Source organism: Heteronotia binoei, chromosome 20 (assembly GCF_032191835.1).
Source record: "Heteronotia binoei isolate CCM8104 ecotype False Entrance Well chromosome 20, APGP_CSIRO_Hbin_v1, whole genome shotgun sequence".
NCBI classification, from domain to species: Eukaryota; Metazoa; Chordata; class Lepidosauria; order Squamata; family Gekkonidae; genus Heteronotia; species Heteronotia binoei.
Genome location: NC_083242.1, coordinates 38,713,881 through 38,739,053, shown reverse-complemented (window position 1 = coordinate 38,739,053; position 25,173 = coordinate 38,713,881). Strand labels below are relative to the sequence as shown.

The following is a 25,173-nucleotide window of genomic DNA, read 5'->3' as shown; positions in this document are numbered from 1 at the left end:
TGATGGGGGGGGGGCTCTCGGGCAGACTGCAGGGCTGAGCTGGCATCCGTTCACCAGCAGCAACAGAGGCAGTGTGGGTGCACACGCAGTGGCATGGTCTGAGAGCACAGAAGAATCAGGTGCCCTGGAGGAAGGCCCCCTCCATCCTGCCCCAGGCTGACCCCTCTTTCCTCTGCAGCAGAAGCAGAGGAGGGTGGGAGGCCCTCGGAGCAGCCGTGCTCCTGGCAGGGGTGAGGCAAGGGGGTCCTGCCTCTGTTCTTGGGGGGGGGGGCTCAGCCAGAGGGGAGCAGTGACCCTGGGCCCCTCCCTCACAGAAGAGGGCTGCAAGAGAGGCTGTGCCAGAGCCCCAGCCATCCCTCTGTCCTCCCTCCCAGCTGGTTCCTGCCCGGACACTGCAGCTGCTAAGCCTCTTAAGCACCACTCTCCAAACCCCCATGAGCCCCAGAAATCCTGGCAGGCCGGGGAGGGGGGGGCAGAGGAGCCGTCACACATGTCCTTTGCACCCCCCACCCCAAGACATTTTGAATGTTCTCTCACGGCCTCCCCCGGCCCATTCGCAGCCCAGATTTTAGGAGGGCAGTCCCCTCCCTCTTCTGCCCAGATTAAGTGGGGTTTGCTTCTGATCTGGCAAGTCCCTTCTCAACAGCAGCTTGTAGCAGAGGCTCAATCTGCCACTGTGAAAATCCCCTAAGCGAGCAAGGGAGGGGGAGGAGAGAGCCACTATGGGCACAGCAGGAAGGAACTGCAGATGGGGGGGGCACACCCCACTGCAGGCTGACTACTCCCACCCACTCCCATGAAGCACTGCTTGCCTTTCCCTCACTGGCTGCCATGGGGGGGGGGAGGCTGGCCAGCTGCAGTGCTCCTTTTATCTCCCCCCCCCCAGACTTCTGATGCCCTCCAAAGTGCTCTGGGGGGTTGGAGAGAAAATGCTGGGATCCTGCTCAGGCTAATCCTGGGGTCGGCACAGCTAGGCACAGGGGGGGCAGTCCCCCAGGCTGGCATCTCAGTCCATGGACTTCCCATCAGCAGCGAGGCTGCATTTGCCCCCTCCCAAAAGAAGACAGCAGAAAGAGCCAGACGCCTTCAGCTCCAAGGAGGGCTTTATTGCCCAGTCAGACAATGGAAGGGGGAGGGAGCGGGCTGGGGGAGGCGAAGAGGCAAGGCAGAAGGAAGGTCTGGGGAGGGGGGGGGGTGTCTGCCTTCCATCCCTTTGCCAGCACAGACAAGGCTTCTTTCCAGAGTGGGGGGGTGGTGCTGAGCTGTTGCCAGTCCGGATTCCGGCCAGGCCATCGGCTTCACATCAGCAAAGGCTCCAGTCCCACTTTGCTCCTCTCGCCAACAACACCGCCGTCCCCAGAAGGGGGCAGAGCCGGGCTGGGGCTGGAGTGGCGGGGCTTCCGCATGAAGGGGAAGACTCTGGCCAAGGGAGAAGGAAGGGGGGGCTTAGGCTGCACCCCTCTTCTCCTCTCCACAGCCCCCTCTCCCACACTCTTGGCTCACTCACCGCTTCTTGGTCTCCGGGGGGATCAGGGCCTCCGCCAGCAGGTTCTTGTAGGCCTCCGACTTGAGGAAGCGGGGGTAGGAGTCCTGGCGGGGGGGGTCAATCAAAGTCCAGCAGCGACCTCTTTCCTGCTCAGGAACCCCCCCCCCCCAGCCCTCCCAGCCCTGGCACCTTTTTCATGAGCATGTAGATGTGCATTTGAGCATCGTCCATCACGTGGCGGTGGGGGCTCTTGATGCCCTGCAAAGTGCGCTCCATGGTCCTGCTGTCAATGTTGACCCAGCGGACGGCACTGGGGGCCAGGAACTGCCTGCAGGGGGAGGGCAGGGCAGGAAGAGGGCTGCGGGGGCCAGCAAAGGAACGGAGGTCCTCCCCCCACCAAGACCTCCAAGTCCAGCAGGGAAAGAGCCACTGCCCTTCCCCTCCCCAAGATCCACCACTGTGAAGCCACTTACTGGTAAATGGAATCCACCATCTCTGCAATGCATGCCTGCTCCCCGTGGCGCAGGGCCTCACACGCCTCCCAGAAGCTCAGGTTCTCAGCTACAGGGGGTGGAAGGACAGGCAGGGAGTGGTCTGGACTGAGCTTGGCTCCCTCTCCCCTCCCCCATTTGGGGAGCTCTGCTCCTCTCGGCCTCTGCAGGGTCCACTCACCACTGAACTCTTTCTGGAGGAACTCCAAGAGCTGTGCCCGGCCCAGGCGGTCATTCAGCAGTTCTTGGAAGCTGAAACTCCAGCGCTCGACCCGCAGCTTGGTGGGCACAGAGACCCTGCAGGCAGGCAAGGGGAGAAAGGGTCAGGCCCATGAGGCAGGAGCCCCCTCCCCCCAAAGAGTCTGCACTCCCAGCAAGAGACCCCCGAGCCTGCCACTCACGCGGCGGCATTCATGGCCCAGTAGGTGGTGTCGTCTGTGATCCAGGGGTTGCTGGGCAGGCAGCCGGACATGATGGGGTCGTGGGGCATGTACTGGTCGTTGAACTTGATGTACCTGCAGAGACGGGCAGAGGCCAGGGAAGGGGGCATTTGCCCTCCGAGAGGCAGGGCACAAAGGGATGGTGGGTCTGCTTGCCGAACAGCCCACCTCCTCTGGGGAAGGCCGGGTGGCAGAGAGACCCAGGAGGCTGCCTGCCTCCTTCCTGGCTTCCCTTCCCCGCAGGGCCCTTGCAGATGCAGCCAGCCTGGGAAAGGTACCCTTTGGCCTCTGGGCCAGAGAGGAGGCTGCAGGCCATGCGGGTGAGGAGCCAACCTGCCCCAGGAGACTTACTCACCCTTCCAAGCAGATGGAAGACTTGAGCCGGGTCCGGCCCATGGCTGCGCAACAGATGCGGATCTGCACCCAAGAGAAAGGGGCTGGGGGGCACTTGGGCCAGACAGCAGGCGGCAGTTGCCCCCTCCCCACTGGCCCAGACGTGGCCCCACCCACCCACACTCACCTCCTGCTTGTAATAGTCGGCATTCTTCGCCTGGAAGAGAGCAAAGGCCAAAAGAGCCCCTGAAGGCCCGCCCCCTCCGGCAAGGAAGAAGACTCCCACCCCAGCCGCCAGGGGGGTGTATTGAGAGCCCAGGGGTCAGTGGGAAGGCGTGGCCAGGGAAGCTGCAGGAGGAAGCAAGCTGAGTCCAGAGGGGCGCTGGGACTTCCAGCCTTGGCACCAGCCAGAGGGGGGGGGGGCATGGGCTGGCAGAATGAAGGAAGGAAATGCCCAGCTCCAAGCCAGCCTTGTGCTCTTCAGGAGCAGCGGAGGGAGGGAGGGAGGGGCACAGAAAAGGCTGGGAGAGGAGGGAAGGGGAGGGGAGGACTAGTCCTACCACGGAGTGGTCTCCAGCCAGCCAGCAGCCCAGGAGGGGCACACACAGCCCAGCAGCTGGGGAGCCAGGGCTGAATCAGGCCTTCCACAGCCCCCTCCCCAGCTCACCCTGGCACCGTGTCGGGTCCTTCCTTCCGGCCCCAGTTCCATCACATCCGACGACCCCGGCTGCAGGGAAACACGACAGAGCTGAGCAGGGACCCCACCTGCCCCCCGGCCAGTCTGCCCAAGGATCTCGGGAGTTCGCTGCCTGGCTCAGCAGTGAGGAAAGCAGGGCGGGGGGGGGGATTGCAAGCCCCCCCCCCACCTACCAGAGGTCTGTTCACCAGCCAGTAGGCTTGCTCCTGGTACTCGATGACAATGCGGTCCCCTCTCCGGCGCTGCTTGGCTGCCCTGGTGGGGGGGGGGGGAGGAAGGAAGCATCAGGGCCTCTTCCCCCCCCCCCGCACCTGCCCTGAATCCTGGCTGGCCGCCCAGGTGGGCTCACCGCAGCTGCTCTCGGGCCTGCATGACCACAAAGTCCCACGCGTGGTTGATCCTCTTGTGCAGCTGGCTGTAGTCTTCCTGGGGGGGGGGGGAGAGCAGCAGGCAGACTGAGCCAGGGTCCCACACGCGGGGAGGGGGAGGGGTGAGATGAGGTGGCCACCCGCTTGCCTTTTCGTGGTCCAGAAGGTCCCCTTGCTTGCGGATATTCTTCTTCGCCAGGTAGATTGCTGCGACAGGAAGGGGGGAGAGTTGGTCCTTGAGGAGATGCATGGAGAGCTTTCCTTCCCCGCCCCCCGCACAGCACTCACCATAGTCCAGCTCCGTGGGGGGCCACTTGGTGCTCATCCAGAAATACGGCGTCTGGAGGGGGGAAAGAGGGCCAGTGGGGCACAGGGCCAGCCAAACTGCCTCTTCCTCACATCTTGTGTGGTTCTTGAAGCGTCACAGCCACTGGCTTGGAGCCAAGGCATTTAAAGTTGCTTTCTTTCCACTCGCTCCCTCCCACACCTGCCATTCATGTGCTGCGGCTCTCCAACCTCTGGCGTTTATTCTGCGTGGCTGTTCCGTTAAGCGAGTGTGTGCGGGGCGAGGCCTACCTGGAACCTGTAGGGCGTCTCATCGGCCCGCAAGGCCAGGCTGCAGGGGTCCTTCAGCGGGTAGACGTAGCCGTGCTTCACCAGCAGCTGGCCCAGGTGCAAGGCCTCTGCAGCCAGAGGGAGGGAGAGAGAGAGAGAGAGAGGCAGCCCCTGCCACACCCGCCCCTCCCCGCCCGCAGCCCCCCTCCCGCCCCCCATCCCCCCCCACTGACCCTCCTCGGCCACGCCGTACTTCTGGCCCAGCCACTCCACCACGTCGCTGCCTGCGGGGAGAAGAGCAGCGGCGCCCCCGGGCGGTGAGAAGGGGGGGGGAGGGAGGGGCCCCCTCCCCTCCCCCCCCCCCCCGTCCCGCGGCGGGGCTCACCGGTCATGGCGTGCGGGATGGCGCTGATGAGGAGCCGCTGGTGCCGCAGCTTGACGCCCATGTCCGGGTCCTGCATGGCCAGCACGGCGCGCTCCAGCTGCACCAGCGCCAGCACCGGCAGGGGGGAGACAAGGTCAGGCCCCGCCAGACGCCCCCCCCGCCCCCTCCCCCCGCTCTCCCCCCGCCCCCCCCCACCTTGGCCAGGCAGGGCAGCTGCAGCCGGGGGCCGCCGGCCGAGCGGAGCGCGCCCAGCACCGTCATGGAGCTCGCCTCGGGCTGCCTCCGCTCCGCGCCTCTTCTCCGGCCGGGCAGCGACTCCCGAGGGGCGGGGCTTCGGCCGAGGGGCGGGGCTTCCCCCTCCCCCCCCCCTGCGGTCGCCCTCCAGCTTGCAAGAACCAGCGGCGCGGCAGCTCGTGGGAAGCACCAACTTTATTGCTCGGCGAGGGGCGGGGCTCGGCGGGAGCGCGCGGGGCCTTGCAGGGGGGTCCTGCGCTTGGACTTGAGCGCGAAGCCTCGCAGCGGGGGGCGCCCGGCCCCGACGCCCGGCCCCGACGCCACGTCGCCCGCAGCAGCCCCCGACGCCGCCGGGCAAGCGGCCTCCTGGCGGTAGCGGCACGCGGGAGCCCCGCACAGGCAGCGGCAGCCTTCGCCCGCCTTCACTTCCCAGAACTTGTCCCCGTAGTCGAACCTGCAAGGGGCGGGGGGGCGGGGGGAGAAGCCCGGTTGGAGCAGCGGAGGGGGCGGGGCGGCCCACCTGGCTCCTCCCACCCCCCAGACCGGCTGCCTCTACTTTCCCCACAGGCCGCCCAGGAGTTGAGCCCTCCATCGAAGGCAGGCCCGCCCCGGGCCCCTTTCCCAGCACTGCGCCCCCCCCCCCTGCTTCCAGCCGAGCCCCTCGCTCACCCCAGCTCCTCTCCGGCGCGGATGGGCCGGGTGCTGAAGAAGGCGATGCCAGGGCCCTCGGGCCCCGCTGACACCTGCACAGCCTCCAGGTTGGGCCGGCAGGAGTGGTTCAGGAAGCGGCCAATGTTGCCATAGAAGCGCCCATCAAGGCAGCGCTCCTGGCCGTCCTGCAAGAGAGGGGGCACGATGGCAGCAGTGGGGCTGAGCCTAGACCCCTTGTGCTGGGCGGGGGGCGGGGGGGGCAGCAGCAGTCTCACCAGGGCGAAGTAGTAGGCATTCTCCAGGCTGCGCCCCGCGGCCTCTGTGCTGGAAATCAGCTCCCCAAAGTACCTGGCAAAGAGGGGAGGGGGAGCTGGCTGGGCCTCGTGCTCTCGAAGGGCCCCCAAAGAGGACCTCCCCCCCACCCCCAACTCACTGGCACAGAAAGGCTCCACGGGGGACATCCTGTGCAGTGCGCACGCCCCAGCCCTTGGCTGGCGTCCGGAAGAGCTGCAGCTGAACCCTGCCCCAAAGAGAGAACACTGTAGCCTGGGAAGCATCGAGTCCAAAGGGGTGCGGGTCCCCCCTCCTCTTGGCAGCTCTGCAGAGCCGGCCCGCTGGGGGGCGGGGCGTGGTGGTGCCTGCAAGCGAGGAGCCCAGGCAAGGGGCTAGGCTGACCCCTGCAAGGAAGGGAGGCAGCAGGAGAAGCTGCCCTCATCACCTGGTGCCCCTCTGCACCACCCGGTTGGAGCAGGAGCTGGCACACGAGCAGAGCACGTTGCATTCAAAGAGGAGGCCCATCTCCGAGGGGGAGGAGGAGGAGCTGCTGGCACCCTGCCGGAGGAGTTGGCCATCCTGGAACACAAGAGGAAGGGAGGAGAGCCTGCCTGGTGCCCCAGCCCCCGGCCACCATGCCCAGCCTGCCATTCTTACCCTCCTTGTGTCCCAGGGCCGCCTGCCGCGCGAGACACAAGGGCAGCTGGCGGGGGAGCAGCCTCCGGGGGGGCAGGAGCAGTGCTGCAAGCAAAGGCCGGAGGGTCACCTTTTGAGAGGGAGGGGGCCTCTAGCCCACAGTGAGGCTGTCTGCCACTCCCCCCCACCCCCTCCACACATTGCAAGCCCCGCCTCTTGGCATTCTGCAGAGCCAGAGACGGGCGGCTGTGGGCTCAGTTCCACCCGGTTCCCACAATAGGATCTCCCTCAAAGTCTCCTCAGATCAACAGTTGCCAACTCAGCTCTACAGAGCCCACCCAGTTCAGCTGCAGGGCAGCCCCAGGAGGACCACTTCACCGCGCCAGCCCATCCGGACCTCCCGCCCAGCGGGCAGTGGGGACCACGGCACATCCCCCAGCCCTCCAGAAAGCACGAGGCTGCCTTTCTTCCATGGGACTCCAAGCCTTTGGGGTACCGGCTGCTTGGCTCCCTCTGGGCTGAGGCCTCTTGCTTCCGCTCAGTGGGGGGCTGGAAGGGATGGGCGCTCTTCCCCCCCTCCTTGGCAAGCCCGCGAAGGAAAGAGCTGCAGAGCCGGATGCTGCAGGGGGGGGCTCAGAGCAGAGCTGCAAGCTGCCCGCCAGCCCCCTCGGACACCCACAGCGGCCCCCTGGGGCCAGCCCTGCTCTGACCTGACTCCTGCCTGGGCCAGCAGCTGCCACGGAGATAGCCACAGACTCCGACACGATGTTTTGCGTGACGTAGAGGAAGTCGCTGGGACATGGGGCGTCGTCCACCCCGTTGAAGCAGGGAATGGGCACTTGCTCAAAGCCCCGGGAAATGTCTCTGGGGAGGGATGGGAGGGAGCAGTCAAAGCTTGGCTGGGCCCCTGCAGGCCCCCTGGGCCACCCCACAGCAGGGCCAGCCCCCCCTCACCTGCTGAGGACTCTCTCCGCCTGGCTCAGGGCGGGGGAAGCGGAGGCGCTCTGAAGGGCACTCCACTGCAGGGGTGTCCGGCCCGCTTTGTTCTGCAGGCAGGCCTCAGCCCCATAGGCAAGGAGCAGCCTGCAAGACACAGAGGCAGAGCTGGGCCCCCCAGGAGTGAGGGAAGCCCAGCGGCAGCCGTGTGAGAAATATCACCCGGGAAACAGGCGGTCCCTTCTTGTGGTTTCTCAGGGTTGCTTCCCTTGCCTGGGTTGGCCCCAGGGTTCTGTCTTGCTTTCCTGGTCTGCCTGCTGCAAGGCCAACGCGGCGTGCTCCGAGAGCAGAAGCCTGTGGCCTCCTTGGGGTGGGCGTGGGGAGCGCTGCTTCCCAAGGATGCCCAGGGGGTTCCGCCCGAGGCCCACCCAGCAAGACAGCGGGGGTGGCACTCACACAAGGCATTCGTGGTGTCTCTCCCGGGCAGCCAGGTGCAGAGGGGAGTCTCCCTGGTCGTTTGGCGCGTTTGGGTCCGAGCCAGCCTCCAGCAACATGTGGGCAATGGCGGCACAGCCCCCAAAGGCTGCCCGGTGCAGACAGAGGTTCCCTTCCTGGAGGGCAAATGGGAAGCGCTGGCAGGGCGGCACAAAAGGGGGGGGCAGAGAGACCTTCTGCGAAGTAGAGGGTCTCTTGCCACTGAAATACCAGGCGGTTGTGATGCCACCTCAGAGGAGAATGCTCAAACCCGGGGGGGGGGGCTGTTTTGGGGACAAGGCAACTCCTGCATTCCTCCCCCCGCCCAAGCGGGGCAGGGCAGGGCAGAGGTCTCCTGGCTCCAGAGCAAAGAAGAGCCCCCTCCCTTTCTGGGGGGACTCCAAGCCCAGGGCTCAGCACTGGAGCTCCAGCCCGGTCTCCAACTTCACCCATGAGCCACCCCCACAGGCAGCTGGCTGGGTGCATGAGGGGCAGGGCCCCACAACAGGCTCGGCCACTGGGGCTTGCCTCACCCCCAGCCAGCCCCAGGTGGCAGGCAGTCACCCCCACCCCTCCTCACTGTGTTGCCCCAGGCTTGGAACTGCTGGGCCAGAGAAGGGGGTCAGCCTCTGCCACACACCCCCTTAGCCAAGCTCTGCTGCTGGCAGGGGGAGGGCAGCCGGCCACTCCCTCACCTTGTCCCGCACCGCTGGGTTGGCCCCGTGGGCCAGCAGCAGCTCCACCAGCCTCTCCTGCCGGTATTCGGTGGCCCAGAAAAGGGGACTCCTTCCACTGGCGTCCTGCAGGGCAGAGAGAGAAGCTGCCAGCACCAGCCAGCTGCGGAGGGCTGGAGGGAGAAGGGTCCAGTTGACCCAGAGTGTGGGGGAGACCACCCTCCAAGGCCCCCCCACCTGGCTGTCGATGGCCTCCGTCCCCCGGGAGAGAATGCGACAGGCGGCCTCATAGTGCCCCCTCCTGGCCACTGCGTGCAGCGGGCTGGCCTCATCCTGCAGGCAACAAAGCCAGCTGAGTCCTTCCAGCCTCCCCCCTGCTGCTGCCCAGGGGTCTTGTCAGCCAGAGGCCAGGACCGGCCCTGGAGCACCCTCTGCTGCCCCCCTTTGCCCAAGCCACCCACGGCCCCTACCTGGCTCTCAAGAGGGGCGCTCTTGCTTTCTGCTCGAGAACAAGAGAGGGAACATCAGGCTGACTCCCAGGCCCCCCCACCCCGGAGGGCGCTGCTGGCATCTGGGCCACAGCTGGAGCGCAGCACCTGCTCTCCCTCCCCCCAAGGGGGCCCCCTCCAGCTCCCCCCCTCACCACTCAAGCCCATCCTGCTGCCCTCCCCACCGCAGGCCAGCCGGGCCGTTGAGGAATTCAAACAATGCCCAGAGCTCCAAGGCTCCGTGGAACCGGCTCAGGTTCTGGTTCCGTATCCAAGGTGGGGGAGGAGCTCGGTGGGGCTCTTCTCCACTCCAGACCTTCCAAGCCTGCCTCCCGCTCCCTCCAGGGAGACCCAGTGCAGAAGGGCCAGCATCCGCCCCACCTTCCATGTCCCAAGGGGTGCACCCGCTCAAGGTGTTCTGGGAGGGCAGATGCTTTCCGGGGTGCAAGGGGGAGTGGACTGGCCCCTCACCAAGGAGCAGTGCGCTGGGTCTCAGCCTGACCTTTGCCCTTTGTGGCTGGCAGGGTCAAACTCGGTGGGCTGGGGAGTGAGGAGGGAGGGAGAGCCCACCTGAAGGAGGCATCGTCCTCCCGGGCTGGCCAAAACCTTTCCTCCGATTGTCTGGCGCTCTGCCTCCAGCTGCAAAGATGGTGTGTCGCAGGCTGACTTGCGCCCTTGTTGGCCGGAGTTTCCTACAGCCTCTCTTGCCAGTGGAGAGTGACCTGCCTCTGCAACACAACCTGGGGGTTGTTCGGAGGCCTCCCGCTCAAGGCCTCGCCAGGGCTGAGGAGACCAGCCTGTCCTGGGCTCACCCACTGACAAAGAGCACGTCCATCCGTCTGCTGTCTGCCTGCCTATCTGGTGGCTACGCATATGTCCTGGCAGGGTTTCTATCTGGGCGCTGCATGCTGACTGAAGTCCCTGCTCTTACTGCGCGAGCTGCCCTGCACAAGGGGAGACAGAACAGATGTTTCCTGGCAGGGGGTGGGGGAGAGAGCTGGATCTGGTCCAGCTGTTCCTTCCCTGCGTCTGGAGGAGGGGGTGAGCTGGGGGCCGGCCAGGAGAGAGAGAGAGAGAGAGAGCCAGCAGCCGTTTGAACAGCATCGTTTATTCCATCCTCCTCATCCAAGTACCTTCCAAAGACCATTGTACAAGTCGGCATGTGAAAAAACAGCCCTGGAGTCACCAGCTGCCAGCCCAGCTGCTGGTCACTGACGCTTGGCTTAGAAAATGTACATATTTACATTGAACCCTTCCAAAAAAATAAAGAGAAAACGAGAAACCCGTGACTGCTGGGGAACACGTGCTGGAAATCCATCCGACGCGGAAGGCAGGCACATCCCCAGGAGCAGCTCAGCTGTGGGGGGGGAGGGGGGCTCTCCCTGCCCCAGAGGAGGAGCTCAGAGTTCAAGGCACTCGGTGATGGCAGGAGGGGGCAGGCAGCCCTCGAGAGACAGTCAGGAGAACCAGCGGGGGGACTGGCTTTGTGTACAGACAGGCCAATGGGGGAGGCCCCAGGGGAGGGGGGTGGCAGGGAGCAGCACATTCTGCTCAGGACCTTTGGGCTAGATGCAGCCCCCTGGCACAGCCCCCTTCCAGCACTGCTCAGCCAGTCCGGCAGGCACCTTCCTCCTCCTGGGCCACAAGGAATGGCTGCTCCAAGTGCAAAGCATCCAAGGGGGACCGCTGCCAAGTGCTCGCCCCCCAGCCCCTGGGCACCCCCTCCAAGGAGGCCGGGGGGGGTGAGGTGCCTCCCCCATCCAGAGCACCCTTTGGGGGCAGCTGTCGTGAGCCGTGGGGTCAGCTGGAGAGAGCTGTTCCGTGACTGAGGCCCACAGGCAAGGGGTGGCAAGTGCTGGCCAGGAGGGGGCTGTGCCCTGCCTCTCTCCTCTGAGCTAGTCGATCTTCTCCACCTTCCCAATGATCTTCTCTTCAAAGATGGGCAAGACAGCCTCTTCCTCGCGTACCTCCTCAAACACCACCCCGCAGTCAAACTCGTCGCTCACCTTCTTGAAGTAATACCTGCAAGGCAGAGATGGAAAAGCCCTGGTGTCAGGGGCAAGGGGAGGACTGCGCCCACTGAGAGCCATGGGAGTCCAGGGAGCTGGAGTGCCTCTGCTCTGTGCTCCAAGCCCCCGCCCTGCCTCTCCACACACGGAGGCCCTCAGCAGACTGACCAAGGCGGCGGCAGCACGCTTGCACGGGGGATGGCCATCCTGAGCTACGAAGACAAGGAGGCAGACCCGCCCCCCCTTGAAAGAGCCTCAAAGGAGAGAGAAGAGAAAGCAAAAAGCAGGCAGTCTTCCTGTCATGGCCTTCAGCACTAAGAGCTCCGAGCAGCCCAGTCATGCCTACCAAGAGATGGAATACTCTGCAAAACAAGTGAGACCCCACCCCCCTCCGGACTGAGACTTGGGAGAACACATTCTGGCTCCTGGGGAGGGGAGAGCGATGCAGGCAAAGGGGGCGGTCACTTGATGCCCCTCCCCTACCCCCTCCCAAAAATGTTCCCCGAAGAGACTCCCCTAACCCTGCCCAAGGAGGCCCCAGAAAGCCAGACCTTGAAGGCTCTTATACAGCCTGGGACAAGTGTATCTAGGGGACGGCATCTCCCCCTGCTGACTGCCCCTGCCCCGAAGGGCCTTTTCAGCCTTGGCTCCAGCCTGGTGGAATCAGCTCCCCCTCGAGATCCAGGCCCTCACTGTACTGTTACCTTTCCGTAGGGCCTGCAAAATGGAGCTATTCCGCCAGGCCTTTAGTTGAGGCAACGGGTACCCTACACTATTGGGCATTCTCCAGGCATTCTGCCTGGCCCTATGCTGTAGCACCACCCCCGTCACGATATTAAACTGCCTTTGCTGTATCTGATTCTTAGAATGTAGGACAGATTTGTAGTCCGTACAACATGTGCCAACTGATTCCTCAGCTTACATGTTCCAGCTGAGCCACCATCAAAAACTGTCTATGATTGCATTGCCTTTTATTTTATCCACATTTTGATTGTTATTCCTATTGCCTTTCTAATGTTGTTATCCGCCCTGAGCCCTTCTTGGGAGACGGCGGCTATCAATGGCCTAAAATAAATAAATAAAAATAAATAAATTCCCTGGGGCAGCCCTGCCAAGCTAGCCCTGCCCCGAGGCTGCCCAAGAAAGGGGCAACGGCCTGGGCAGAGCAGCTGGCAAAGACGAAGTTCACCCTGCCCTGGAAGCCAAAAGTTACGAGCACATTTGATCGCTTTGATGTCCCCCCACCTCAAAATCTGGGGGGGGGCTGATAGGCAAGACACCCCTGGCAAGAGAGAGAAGGCTGCTCCCACCCCACCCCAGGGGCAGCCTTGCCGCAGCCCCTCCCAGCCGCTGGTCTTACCGGTAATTCCCTTTCTTGGTGAGGAGCTCCTTGAAGTGCCCCAGGGTGACCACCCGCCCCTTGACCAGGGTGCGGTAGGGAATGGGCTCCCCGCAGAAGTAGTAGGCCACCACGATGTTCTCCGAAGGCTGGGAGGAGGAGGAGGAGGAGGAGCCGCCCCCACCCGGCCTCTTCAGCGGCTTCACCCTAGGAGGCAAACACAAAGCGGGGTCCGGCTCAGGTGGCAGCAGGGGGGCAAGGAAGGGGTCATGGGATGGGACCTCTGCAAGATGGAGGAGGACAGCAGGCAGGCAGGCAGGCGCTCTCTCCAGTGCACCACAGCGGCAGCAGCCGGCAGCTCCAGTTCCCTCACGACGCAGCCCTCCCTTGCAGCACCCCTAGACACCTGGAAACCTGCAGAGCCCCTTCCAAAGGCACACAAAGGAGGCGGCGGCAACATGTCGAGGGATGATACCCCCTCCCCCCATGCTTCAGAACACCCTCCCCACCACCTGCCCGAGCCCTTCTGCATCTCAGCCGACAACATCTTGGGGCTCCAGTCTGCGCACAGGAGAGCAGGGCCAGCCTGTATTGGCCCAAGAAGGAAGAGGCACCCACCCAACCTTCTGAGGGAGTGTCCCAGTCTCCCCCAGCAGCTGCCGTGGCAGAGAGGAGCTCAGCTCAGCTCAGCCCTGGGCCAAGACCCACCCCTCAGAGACAGGGCAGGGCAGGGGGGCACTGGAAAGAGCCTGATGAGCACCAGGCCTCCCCAGCTGACTGCCCCTCTGCTGCCTGACCTGTGGGGTGGCCCGCCCACTCCCTCCCCCCCTTGCCGAGCTGAGGTGCCCCCACCCGCCCCACCATGCAGCCAGCCAGCCCCCTGCTCTGCACGACACTCCCGGCCTCCTGCAGCAGAGGGAAGGCACAAGGCCTGGCCGCAGACGGCCACCAGGAGGAGAAAGCCCAGGCTGCAGGCTGGTGAGGGCAGAGGTCCCTTCCGGGCAGACCCAGAGCCAGACCCCCAACGGGCCAAGGTGGGAGGGAAGGCTACAGGCTACAAGGGGCAGAGGAGGCACAGGGAGCGAGCGGGCACGTACTCGGCCTCGGAGAGATCCAGGTCAGAGACGGCGGGGACCACGTTCCGCACTGGAATACAAGCCGGCCTGACAGAGGAGCGCCCACGCTGGATAACCTCTTGCACGTACCTGAAGAACAACCTTAGACATTAGGCGTGCTGGGCTCCTCCTCAGGGGCCTCCCGCTGCCAGCTGGCCAGGCAAGGCCGGAGATCCACCGTGACACCCCCCTCCCCCGTGGCCTGGCTGCAAGGGATTCTGGCCTCCCCCAGGGAGGGAGCTGTGCTCGGGCAGAGACAAGGAACCCCACAAGGCACTTCCCACCCCCCTCCACAGCAGACCCGGGCTGCACCTCAGCCACACGAAGGAGCCGCTGCCCAAGAGGGCTGCCATGTCCTCGCAAGCCTGGGGAAGCCACAGGAACTGCCCTGCCTCAGCAGGGAAGACGGAGGGGCAGGGCCCATTCCTGGAAGCGCCGCTCTGCCCAAGGCCTCCTCCAGAGCAGCTCCCGTGCTCAGCCCTGCCCAGGAGGGCTCTCCTTGGCCCACACGCCTCACACAGGGGGAGCCAGCAAGACACACTGCAGCCCGGCAGCCCCGAGGGAGCCACACCCAAAGCTGCCTCCTGCCCCCGCGGGGACTGAACGGAGGCCGCCTGCCTGCCTGCCTGCCTGCCTGCCATGCTCATGAGCAGCACAGCAGTCCGTGGGGCCTCGGGAGCCCTGCCGGGCCTTCTGCTGCCCTGGGCTGTGGGCCACCGGTACCAAGCAGCAGCTGGCCACAGCAGTCCCATCTATCTGGCGGGGAAAGGACTCTTCCTTTCTGCCCAAGGTCTCACCGCGCAGCTGCCACACAGAAGACAAAGGGCCCACCCACCAAGTGAGGTGGGGACGCTCCCTGCTGCTTCCTCTCGAGGGATCCGACACTTGGCCCCGCTCCTCCCTTGCAGCCCACCAGGCAGGAGCGCCTGACCTCCCTTTGCTCCCAGAAACCTGCAAATGGCCCTGCTGGTCCTGACGGCAGAGAGCCCAGAGACACCCACCCCACCCGGCTGATTTCCCCACAAGGCTGCTCGGGGAGGAAGACCAGACCCCGTCAGCCCCAGCAAGCAGCCTGCCCCCCCCGCCCGCTCCCCTCCTTTACCGCTGTTTGGCGGCCGCCTTTCCGGCCCGCTTCTCCTCCTCTTCCAGCCGCCGGCGCGCCTCCTCCAGCTGGGTCAGCGGGTTGGGAGCCGGGTTGGGGGGCATGGTGGGGTCCTGGATGAAGGGGTGCGAGGGCTGCACGACGGTCCGCAGCTGGGTGCTGACCCAGGGGTGAACGGCCAGGGGGCGCTCCATGGAGATGGGGCGGGACACCTCATGCACCAGAGGCTTCTTGGCCCCCGAAGACCTGAAGGGGAACCGCAAGAGCATCTCAAACACCCGAAAGCTCGTCTCCCCGCGTGAGGGCAGAAGCCCAGGCCCAAGTCGAAAGGGGAGCTTCCTGCCCAGGGCCCACCCGCAAAGTCCTGGCTCTCCCAGTGGACACCTCTTCTGGCCACCAGGCCACAACGGGGCTCTCCTGGGCTGACTCGAATCACCTGGCAGGGGCTGCGCGGGTCTCAGGCAGAGAAGGGTCTTTCCCATTGCCTCCAGCCGGATTGAATCGGGGGCCTTCTGCCCCGGAGCCCCCTCTCTTCACCCAGGCTCTTCACTAAGGGGTCACTGAGGGTGCTTTCCGCTTCTAAACAGCCCCCTCCCTCTAATTCTGGCTTCTCCAGCTGGATTTTAATTAATGACAATTAACGTTCTGTTTTGATTTTGTAACCTGTCTGGAGCAGGTTTGCGAGGGGGAGGCAACCCAAATTGGCTACATAAACAAAGTGGCCAAGTGAGACACAGGAAGGTGCTGAGCTCCATGGGGTGGAGACGGGAGGAGGCGGAGCAAGGCAGCCCCCGCCCCCAGGCAGCTGGGAAGCCTCCCTCCCCCACCCCCCAGCTGCGCCTGGCCCCTGCGCCCCCTCCTTACCCATGAGTCGTCTTCTTGTGTCGGCTGATCTCCTTCTCGCCTTCGATGATCCACTGCATGATCTTCTGGTTTTTCTCCACATCCTCCGGAGAGCCTGGCATGTCGTAGCTGGGCCCCCCCTCGCTCTTCCCCACCTCCAGCTTCTTGGGGTTCCTTTTGGAGAGCAGGCTGGCTTTCCCACTGGAAGGGAGGGAGGGAGGGAGAGGCAGAAGCAGGCAAAGAAATTAGCCAATCCTGAGAAGAAACAGGCCTGAGAGATCACCGGGGGGGAAGGGGGGGTGTCCACCAAGGCATCTCTGGACAAGCCCCAAGCCCTGAGAGGAGTGTCTGCACACACATCCCACTCCTGGGCTAGCTGTGGCAGCCCAGCAGCACACACATACTTCTTTTAGCTAAGTCCCCAGGAGGAGTTCTGATGGACCATGGAATCATAGAACTGGAAGGGATTTCTAGGGTCATCTAGCCAACCCTCTGCACAATGCAGGAAACTCACAAGTGCCTACCCCCCTCCATGCACATCCCCAGTGACACCTACTCCACACCCAGAAGATAACCAAAAAAACCCTCCAGGACCCCCTTGCCAAACTGGCCTGGAGAAAAATTGCTGCCTGACCCCAAAGTGGCAACCAGCATTTCCCTTCTTGAAGATGCAGGCATTTGCTCGCATCCAGTCATCGGGCATCTCACCTGTTCTCCAAGAATTCTCAAAAATAATGGCCAGAGGCTCAGAAATTACGTCTGTACAAGTCCTCTTAGTACTCCTGGATGCAGCTCATCTGGCCTCAAGGACTTCGTTTCAGCTAAAGAAACTCGGTGTTTATGTACCACCCCCTGCTGATCCTAGGCTGCACCTCCCTTCCCTCATCAAGTGTTCTGCTTTTGCCATGTTGAGCACCATTTCCCCCAGAAGAGAAGATTGAGGGAAAATGGGAATTGGGTAGTTCTGCCCTCTCTTCATCACCTGATACAATTTCATTTTCCTGTCCTCACAAGGGGCCTACCACATCCTTGCTCTTTTTCTGACTTTGAACATAAGAAAAGAACTCTTTTTTGTTGTTTTTAGCATCTCTCGCTAGCCTCAGCTCATACTGAGCTTTAGTTTTTCTAAATCTCTCTGTACAAGCACTGGTTCTTTGTTTATATTCATCCTTGGCTATAACGCCCTCCTTCCACTTCCTGAAAAAGTCTTTTTTATTTCTCAAATCTTTAGAAAGCTGTTTATGGAGACACCTTGGCCTCTTAGGCTCTTCCCCTTTCCTCTTCCCATAGGAATGAGACCAGCCCCAAAATCCAGTCCCCCCCCACCACTCGGCTGAAGCATGCAGGAGAAACTGAAGTCTCATTTTGAAAAGTTTGGATGAAAGACAATACATGGATTTTAGTCACTGTCACTGAACTGCCTTCTGGGTTGGAGTTGGGGGTTTCATTTTCTAAAATGTGGAGTGAGTGAACACATATTGTTCACAAGTGGGAAATGAAAGACCCTAATTTGAAATGCTGTAATTTTTAATAGGAAAAGATTTTATTATAATTGTATTTTTGACCAATTCCTTCCTCAGTGCAGAGCATAGGTTCCACCTCCTAACGGCGGAAAATGTCTGTAACTCCACATCTAATCGAAGGTTTTTTGCATTTGTGCACAACTGTTGCTTTTAGATCTGAAAACCCTTTTCCTTCAGAGCAATTTCCAAAGAGGACGAGTGGACATCACGGCTCAGACGGTTCGTCTGCTGCATCTCCAAAGGCTGCTTTTCTCCTCAAAATGGAAGGGGGTTTATCAGCCCTCCCCCTGCCTCTTTTTCTAGGCTAAGGAACCTCCTGCTTCTCCTCCTCCACAAGAGCTGACTCTGACACACCCCTGCAGCAGCCCTCTGCCCTTCTGAAGGACAGAAAACCCCTAGGCCACCAAGCTAGGGGGCGCCTGACCACGTCAACCCCTCCCTGGGGCACACAAGAGCAGAGCGGCCTCCTCCTCCTCCCTCCTCGCATCATCTCCCACTCACCTGTGGCCCAAGGAATCCCCGGGTGCTGGGGCCAGGCTGAGGCCTTCCCCGTAGGCTCGCCCCTTCGTTGCATAGCTGTGAGCGTCCAGGTTCCAGGCAAAGCTGCCCTGCCCGCGCTGGCCGCCTTCCGTCTCCAGGGGCTCCTTGGGCTTGAGAGCGCCGTGGTGGTGGAGGAGGCCGTGGTGATAGACGTGCTTGTGGTGGTGGAGGCTGGCGGCCTCCAGCTTCAGCCCCGCCTTGGCCAGGTGCTTGCCGTGCCCCAGGGGAACCGTCCCCACCATGCCGTGCAGCAGCTTCCCGGGCAGTCCACTGTCAGGGGAACGCGGCTTGGGGGAGTGCCGGCCGGGGCCTGGCGACTGGCAGCCCGGCGTCTTCAGGACACGCTGGACATGCTCGTCGAGGATGCTCTCCGGGTTCTCCTCATGGGCATCCCTCAGCTGCATCTCCGCGTAGCGGGGGGCAAAGTGGGGCAAGAGCTGCGTGGGGGGCAACTTGTGGCTCAGAAGGGAGGGGCCCAAGGGGAGGTTGGCGTCATCACCTTCTTCCTCCTGTCGGGCGACACCCCCACGTCAGAACCGCCTTCCGCCCGGCCCCTCCTCCCTCCTTCCGCCACAGAGCTGAGGGAGCAGACGTCACTCCCCCCTGCAAACACTTGGCTCCAGCAGCACCAACTGCCCTTCAGAGGAGCCAGCACAGAAAAGACCATGGCTGTCACCTCCTGCTGCCTCCCTCTGAGGATGCTGGCGGGGTTTAGGCACCCACAGCCCCTCCCAGAGCCAAAGGCCAAAGGTTCCAGCGGCTCAAAGCAGCAGAGAGGAAGAGCCTTTCTCCTGCTCCCTTCTGCCTCTGCCCGGCTGCCTGAGGCTCACTCCAAGGCCCCAGTGATGGCCCCCCTCCCTGGAGGGCTGGGGAAGGCAAGCCCCTACTCCGCCCTGGCAGGAAGGGAGACCCTTCATCACCAGGGGAGACCAGCCCTCCTCCCTGTGGACCCCGAGGGACCCTCCGCCCTGCCTGGAAGAGCCGGCAGCCACAGAGGAGGCAGCTGCCGCTTACCGCTCTGACGCGCTTCAGGCGCTCCTCCAGCTTGGCCTCTGCTTCCCGGTCCCTCAGGACTTCCTCCAGCCGATTGATCAGCTCTGCAGCAAACTTCTGCGGCTCAACATGGATATCCTTTGGCATTCGGTAGGTACGCTGAGGGGGAAGACCCACAGGAGCAAAGCCAGGTGTTTTATTTTCCCAGGGAACCTGATCCCCACCCACAGCGAAGCAGGCCAGTCCCTGGGGAAAGCCAAGAGCCACTGGCTGGCCCTGTGAAGAGCTGCGCTGCTCTCCCCACCACTTCAAGGACGATGCAGCAAAACAGCAGCTCTGTGGAAGTGCTCATCACCAACGGACAGAAAAATCCCACCTTCCGAGTTTGTAACATTAAAGTTGCAGGGACAGGCCAGGGACATTGGAGGGAAGGAAAGTGGGCCGCAGGAATCCAGGGTTACGGCAAGCGTGAAGCCCCTGGCCAGCACTGGAGAAAGCTCCCTCACCACCCCAAGAGCAGCCCACCAAGACACACGCAAGATTCCCTGCATGCCTCCCACCACCCTGGGAAAGGCGTGCGTGTCGTGCAGATCCATGAAACTAGCCTAAGGAAATGATCTGGGGTGGGCTGTCAGACTGATTCCTCCCCCCCAACCAACCAATCAGCCTCAAGATCACGCAAAGAGCTCCTGGGAGCTTGCCCAGGTTTGGCTCCACCCGCCCAGAAGAGGGCACTGCTGGGGCCACTTACAGGAATGTGAGGTAGTGGCACACGTCCATTTGCTTTGGCACTTTCCTGCATCTCTCTGCGATGCTGCTTTCGGAGTCGGTACGGCGGAATCCCATCTCTGCCAAAAGGAAGGGAGAAGAACCCTGAGTGGGAGCTACAGATGAGGCTGAACCCACAACCCCACTGCAAGAGGCCCCCCCCTGCCAGCAGCAGCCACAACACAAGCACAGCCCCCACTATGGCCAGGCTCGGCTGCTTCCCTCTGGACCCTGACGTGCCCCCAACACCTGTCCATCTGGCTCTCTTAGAAACAGACACAACAGATAGGGAAAGGGGGCTCAGCTGACACCTGTAGGGTGGGGGTGGGGGGACACGCAGCAGAGGGAGGCGCCTCTTGCCTCCTGGGAGACCTCCCGGCCTGCCTCCAGGCACTCCAAAGGACTGGCCAGAGCAGGAGCAGCAGAAGAGGGACCACCCTCCGGCTGATGGTCTGGCCAGGCCCTTCTCACTGATCAGTGCAAGCGGGGACCCCAGAGCCATGTCTCACACACAAACACACACACACTGCTGGTGCCCTCCCTGGGAAAGGTGGGCGGGAGCCTCCCCAAGTCCCTCTGGCACTCACACGCTGCTGTCCGTCAGAGACATGGTGTCGGCATCACTGGACATGCTGTGCTGCTCGCTGTCGTTGGCGCTGGTGGCGGGGGCCAGGGCATAGCCCGTGTTGACATAGTAAGGATTCACCGGCTCTCTCCAAGGCCCATGCCTGCAAGAGGAGAACGATGCAGCTGCTGTTGGAACTGCTGCCACCTCACCCCTTGGGACAGAAGGAGCCTCGGGCATGGGGCAGCAACCTCTGACTGACTTCCGATCCACTCTGATCAGCTCCATGGCTCTCTGGCACAAAAAGGTCTTTTCTAGCAGCTGCTGCTGCTGCTAGAGATGAACATATGAAGCTGCCTTATACTGAATCAGACCCTTGGTCCATCAAAATCAGTCTTGTCTTCTCAGACTGGCAGCGGCTCTCCAGGGTCTCAAGCTGAGGATTTTCACACCTATTTGCCTGGACCCTTTTTTTGGAGATGCTGGGGATTGAACCTGGGGCCTTCTGCTTCCTGAGCAGATGCTCTGCCACTGAGCCACCATCCCTCCCTTAATAACAGAACCTATGAAGCTGCCTTCTACTGAATCAGACCCTTGGTCCATCAAAGTCAGCCTTGTCTCCTCAGACTGGCAGTGGCTCTCCAGGGTCTCAAGCTGAGGTTTTTCACACCTCTTTGCCTGGACCCTTTTTTGGAGATGCTGGGGATTGAACCTGGGACCTTCTGCATCCCAAGCAGATGCTCTGCCACTGAGCCACCATCCCTCCCTTAATGACAGAACCTATGAAGCTGCCTTCTACTGAATCAGACCCTTGGTCCATCAAAATCAGTCTTGTCTTCTCAGACTGGCAGCGGCTCTCCAGGGTCTCAAGCTGAGGATTTTCACACCTATTTGCCTGGACCCTTTTTTTGGAGATGCTGGGGATTGAACCTGGGGCCTTCTGCTTCCTGAGCAGATGCTCTGCCACTGAGCCACCATCCCTCCCTTAATAACAGAACCTATGAAGCTGCCTTCTACTGAATCAGACCCTTGGTCCATCAAAGTCAGCCTTGTCTCCTCAGACTGGCAGTGGCTCTCCAGGGTCTCAAGCTGAGGATTTTCACACCTATTTGCCTGGACCCTTTTTTGGAGATGCCGGGGATTGAACCTGGGACCTTCTGCATCCCAAGCAGATGCTCTGCCACTGAGCCACCATCCCTCCCTTAATAACAGAACCTATGAAGCTGCCTTCTACTGAATCAGACCCTTGCTCCATCAAAGTCAGCCTTGTCTCCTCAGACTGGCAGCGGCTCTCCAGGGTCTCAAGCTGAGGTTTTTCACACCTATTACCTGGACCCTTTTTTGGAGATGCCGGGGATTGAACCTGGGACCTTCTGCATCCCAAGCAGATGCTCTACCACTGAGCCACCGTCCCTCCCCTTTTTAACAGGCAATGTGAACTGGGGTCTCCTGCATGCCAAGCAGATGTTTGCCCCCCAGGCCACAGACCCTCCTCAAGATTCACACTTGACACAACTCATGTCCCATCAGTCTTCACTCCAAAAGGAAGAAGCTGGGAGACTTCTGCAGAAAAGCAATCCCAGTTGTGGCGTTGCGATGATCAGGCACAAAGGCACTTTCTGGAGGAAGAGCTCCGCCTTTGCGAGTCCTCCTGAACCCTCCCCCTCTGCCCCCCCAAGCAAACCAGAGCTGAGAGCACAGCTGGCGTGCCAATGGAAGACTCCCAAGCAGGACGGGCATCTGGTGGGCGGCCCCAGGAGCCTGGCTTTGCAAGCACCAGGGCCACAAAAGAGAGACACTGCTTGGCTCAGGAGAGGGTGGGAGACTGACCCTCGTACCAATCCAATCCCCACGGCGGTCCAGGGGCCTGTCACTGCCTCTGACTAGTCAACCTCACAGGACTGTTGTGAGGATCAGACAGAGGAGTCTGCCTCCATCTCCCTGGCTTCGAAGGAGGACAAGGTCTCAAGACGTGGATTCACCAGAGTCAGCCGACCTCGGCCAGGCGCATAGGAAAGAGAGAGAATGTGAACATCTATGAAGTGAGAACTTTGGCTGCAGAGCCCAGCATCAGGCTCCAGAAGAGATCCAACCTCACAGCCTTCTCCGGTTCTCCAGAAGGAGCCAGGGAACTGGCGGGAGGGGGGGGGCGGGGGGTGGAGAGCATCTCGATGCCCTGTCACCCCTCAGACAAAGCATCAATCGATCCATGGACAGAATTTCCACTTAGCAATACTGACTTTCTAACAGCTTGCAGACCACAGTGCCATCCCCTGGCCCCTCGACAGACACTGCCCCAGCCAGCCCCTGAACGACGAGACCGAGGGAACAGCGGGAGGCACCACCCCCTCTCAGCATGGGTGTCCTTCGCACTGATCCTGATGCTTCAGAAAACATCCCACAGCAGTGGCCACAAAGAAAGGCTGCACCTGAAGTTTGCTAAAACACACACTCTGAGCTTCCAACCCCACAACAAGCAGAACTATGGAGAAAATCATAAACTTCTCAATTTGACGGGGGGCATCCTATCAGCAGCCTAATCTTGCCTCTCCAGGTTACAAATCTCCTCCCTCTTTCTCCTTCCTTGAGGAGGGCTTCATCTATTTATTTTATCAGATTACAGAGAAGAAAAAATAATACAAGTGCAGTATATTCAAATTTTCATCAGGTATCCATCTAATGCACCATTTTCCTCCAGATACAGACGTTACTTTTAAAATAATTGCACAAAACACATCTCTCCAGCGACTCTTTTTTGCCTTGGGAGGAATGACTCTTTCGTCTACCACAGACAATGTGAGCAGTTTTGACTGCATGCAGAACTCATTCTTGGAGATGAGTGAAAATACTAACCATGAGTTAGAATACTAACCATTCTTGGAGATGAGTGAGAATACTAACCATAGTTTCACAACAGCAGTTCTGGCATACTGTCTATTTTAAAACCCACACTAGCTAAGATCATTTCTCAATATTTTAGAGTTTGCAAGCCCCCCCATCACACATGCAAAAGGGAATCTCACACTGCCACAAAACCAATAATCCTGTGTAGTATTACAACATTTTGAAACTCTGTTAACAAATGCACCCCTGATCTCCACAGTTTTGATCCCTGTACAAGGAAGGTTCACTGAAAAGGCTGATCCACCGATAAACAAGGGATTCCAAGCTGGGGAGGGGGCCCCAACGCTGAGGGCCTAGACACTTCTGCCACTTCCTGGAAACCCTCTTTCCTTCTCACATCATAAATCTATCTGGAAACAGCACCTATTAGAGACAGGCTTGGTGTTTTCTTGCCAGGCTAATCCTTCAAATTTTGTTTGCCGTTCTTAGTATCATTCCTGTGCTTCGTTGTAATGTTAGAAAATGTCACACCTACTTTCCCCAGCCCATCCCCAATCACAATCCGTGGGGCGCTCCCTGGCACATCGAGGACACCCCCACCTTTCTGGCCAAGCCCCAGGCCTCCTTTCTGCTCATTTGGGCTCATTTTTAAGAGCTAACTGATTATTTTATGCTGCTTTAATAAACGTATCACATTGCTTTACTTTGTGAACTGCCCCCAGAGAGTCCCGGGAAAGCTGGCATGGGAATCTTTCAGAACAAATAAATATGGTCACCATTCTGAATAATAACTTAACTCTGCCTTTTCCTGCTGGTCACCAGAACTGAACTATATATAGTTCAATTGTACTGAACTATCTATCCATCCATCCATCCATCCATCCCTCTATCTGTCCATCCACCCACCCACCCACCATCCACCCAATACAGAGCATCACTGCTCCAGACATAAGAACATAAGAGAAGCCATGTTGGATCAAGCCAGTGGCCCATCCAATCCAACACTCTGTGTCACACAGTGGCCAAAAAACCTAGGTGCCATCAGGAGGTCCACTGTGGGGCCACGACACTAGAAGCCCTCCCTTCTAGTGTCCCCTCAAGCACCAAGAATACAGAGCATCACTGCCCCAGACAGAGAGTTCCAACAATATGCTGTGGCTAATAGCCCCTGATGCACCTCTGTTCCATATGACTAATGGTGGAGAATTCCCCACCAAGGAATTCAGCTGGACTGCTAGACTGGGCTGCAAATTTCTGGAGGGGGACCACCGTTTTGGTCCGCGGCCTCTCTAGTCTGAGGTGTTTCCAAATGACCCCTGCCTGAGACCTGGCAATCCCTTCTGGTCAGGACAGACAGGAAGTGCTGGAGTGAGAGTGATGGTTCAGCTCAGGAGAAGGACACCCAGCCATGGGCCATGTCCCACCAACCCTCGCCTTTTGGGGGGTTTTCACATCTCTACCAGATGGGAAATGAGCCTGCACAGAACCTATCAAGGCTTCCGTGGCCCACCCCCCTGGGCCCTTGGGAGGCTTTGGCCCCTGGGGGCTCACCTGAACTCTCTCCCCTCACTGTACCGCCTTGAGGAGGTGGCCCGCTGAGGGGCTGTCTCCAGGAGCAGCTTCTGGGTCAGCCTGCTGGAAGGGACCGAATCGCGCCCCGTCTCCTCCTGAGCGTCCTGGTCGCACTTCCACTCCTCGTCCTCGTTGAGGGTTGGCAAGTAACCCGAGAGGCATTTCCCCGTCCCAGACCCTGAGCTCTGATCGCTGTACATTTTGGGGCTCTCCCCCCCGGTCCTGGTATATTCCAAATAAATATCGGACTTGAGGAAGAGGGGGTAGGTGTTCTCCTCGATCATGGCCTGGATCTCGGTCTGGGCCTGGTCGAACATGGCGGGGTCGATGAGCTGCTTCAGGACGCAGTCCTTAATGAAGCTCTTGGTGGCGGGCTTGATCTGGCGCGAGACGATCCCGTTGCTGTCCAGGACGTACTTTTTGTAGATGGCTTTGGCCAGCTTGAGTCTCTTCTCCTCGTTGGCGTCGGAGGGCTCCAGCTTGCGGAAGCCGCTGCAGGCGAACCAGAAGTCCAGGAGGTCGGCGCAGGCCTCCTGCTTGAGGAAGGTGCGGAAGAGGTGGATGCCGTCCTGGTCGTCCAGCAGGGAGTGCAGGGACTCGGCCCAGCGCAGGTAGGGCGGCGTGGGGGAGGCGCTGCCCTCGGGCTCGTAGCCCAGGTCCAGGTCCGGGCGCCGGGGGGCGGCAGCCTCCGCCTTGAGGCCGGGGGAGAAGAAGCAGGCATGGCTGCTGGCCGGGACCAGCTCCCCCTCCTCCCCGGGCACCGGCGGCCTGGGCGCGTCCTCCGTGAAGCTGCCGCCTCCCGCCAGGCCCAGCCGGAACGCCTGGCCCGGAACGCTCAT

The 25,173-nt window shown here is 61.1% G+C and overlaps 2 protein-coding genes and 1 long non-coding RNA gene across 4 annotated transcripts; all 3 read right to left on the bottom strand.

The window, feature by feature from the left end:
* Positions 1 to 1,085: 1,085 nt before the first annotated feature.
* Positions 1,086 to 5,016, bottom strand: RGS11 (regulator of G protein signaling 11). The gene is made up of 17 exons (XM_060260605.1): positions 4,951 to 5,016; positions 4,756 to 4,852; positions 4,604 to 4,654; positions 4,392 to 4,498; positions 4,104 to 4,155; positions 3,964 to 4,022; positions 3,797 to 3,873; positions 3,621 to 3,702; positions 3,426 to 3,477; positions 2,938 to 2,996; positions 2,773 to 2,834; positions 2,379 to 2,492; positions 2,159 to 2,274; positions 1,960 to 2,047; positions 1,676 to 1,814; positions 1,508 to 1,590; positions 1,086 to 1,419 (listed from the first exon to the last, which is right to left on the bottom strand). The coding sequence occupies exons 1-17, from the start codon at positions 5,014 to 5,016 to the stop codon at positions 1,299 to 1,301; spliced, it is 1,425 nt and encodes a 474-aa protein (XP_060116588.1). The 3' UTR covers positions 1,086 to 1,298.
* A 932-nt stretch (positions 5,017 to 5,948) lies between these two features.
* Positions 5,949 to 6,452, bottom strand: LOC132588195 (uncharacterized). Its single transcript, XR_009556498.1, has 3 exons — positions 6,359 to 6,452; positions 6,074 to 6,160; positions 5,949 to 5,988 (listed from the first exon to the last, which is right to left on the bottom strand). It is a non-coding gene; the product is annotated as an uncharacterized LOC132588195 (long non-coding RNA).
* Positions 6,453 to 11,007: 4,555 nt separating this feature from the next.
* AXIN1 (axin 1) lies at positions 11,008 to 25,173 on the bottom strand. Of its 2 annotated transcripts, XM_060260802.1 has the most exons (10): positions 24,314 to 25,173; positions 19,941 to 20,081; positions 19,337 to 19,433; positions 18,607 to 18,744; positions 17,554 to 18,101; positions 15,551 to 15,730; positions 14,687 to 14,932; positions 13,567 to 13,674; positions 12,491 to 12,676; positions 11,008 to 11,143 (listed from the first exon to the last, which is right to left on the bottom strand). In XM_060260802.1, exons 1-10 carry the CDS (start codon positions 25,171 to 25,173, stop codon positions 11,017 to 11,019), a joined length of 2,631 nt encoding a protein of 876 aa, XP_060116785.1. In that variant the 3' UTR covers positions 11,008 to 11,016. The 2 variants fall into 2 exon arrangements, with proteins under 2 accessions (XP_060116785.1, XP_060116784.1); XM_060260801.1 differs by lacking the exon at positions 13,567 to 13,674.

What these genes read in the sequence shown, in the direction of transcription:
- AXIN1 (XM_060260802.1), bottom strand. Translation starts at nt 25,173, where the DNA reads ATGAGCGTTCCGGGCCAGGCGTTCCGGCTGGGCCTGGCGGGAGGCGGC. An exon ending in TCTCTGACGGACAGCAGCGT is followed by an intron (nt 19,434 to 19,940) that starts GTGAGTGCCAGA and finishes TCCTTTTGGCAG; the next exon opens with AGATGGGATTCCGCCGTACC. An exon ending in AAGGCGGCCGCCAAACAGCG is followed by an intron (nt 13,675 to 14,686) that starts GTAAAGGAGGGG and finishes GTTGTTCTTCAG; the next exon opens with GTACGTGCAAGAGGTTATCC.
- RGS11 (XM_060260605.1), bottom strand. Translation starts at nt 5,016, where the DNA reads ATGACGGTGCTGGGCGCGCTCCGCTCGGCCGGCGGCCCCCGGCTGCAG. An exon ending in CCCCACGGAGCTGGACTATG is followed by an intron (nt 4,023 to 4,103) that starts GTGAGTGCTGTG and finishes TTCCTGTCGCAG; the next exon opens with CAATCTACCTGGCGAAGAAG. An exon ending in CAGGCCCGAGAGCAGCTGCG is followed by an intron (nt 3,703 to 3,796) that starts GTGAGCCCACCT and finishes CCCCCCCACCAG; the next exon opens with GGCAGCCAAGCAGCGCCGGA.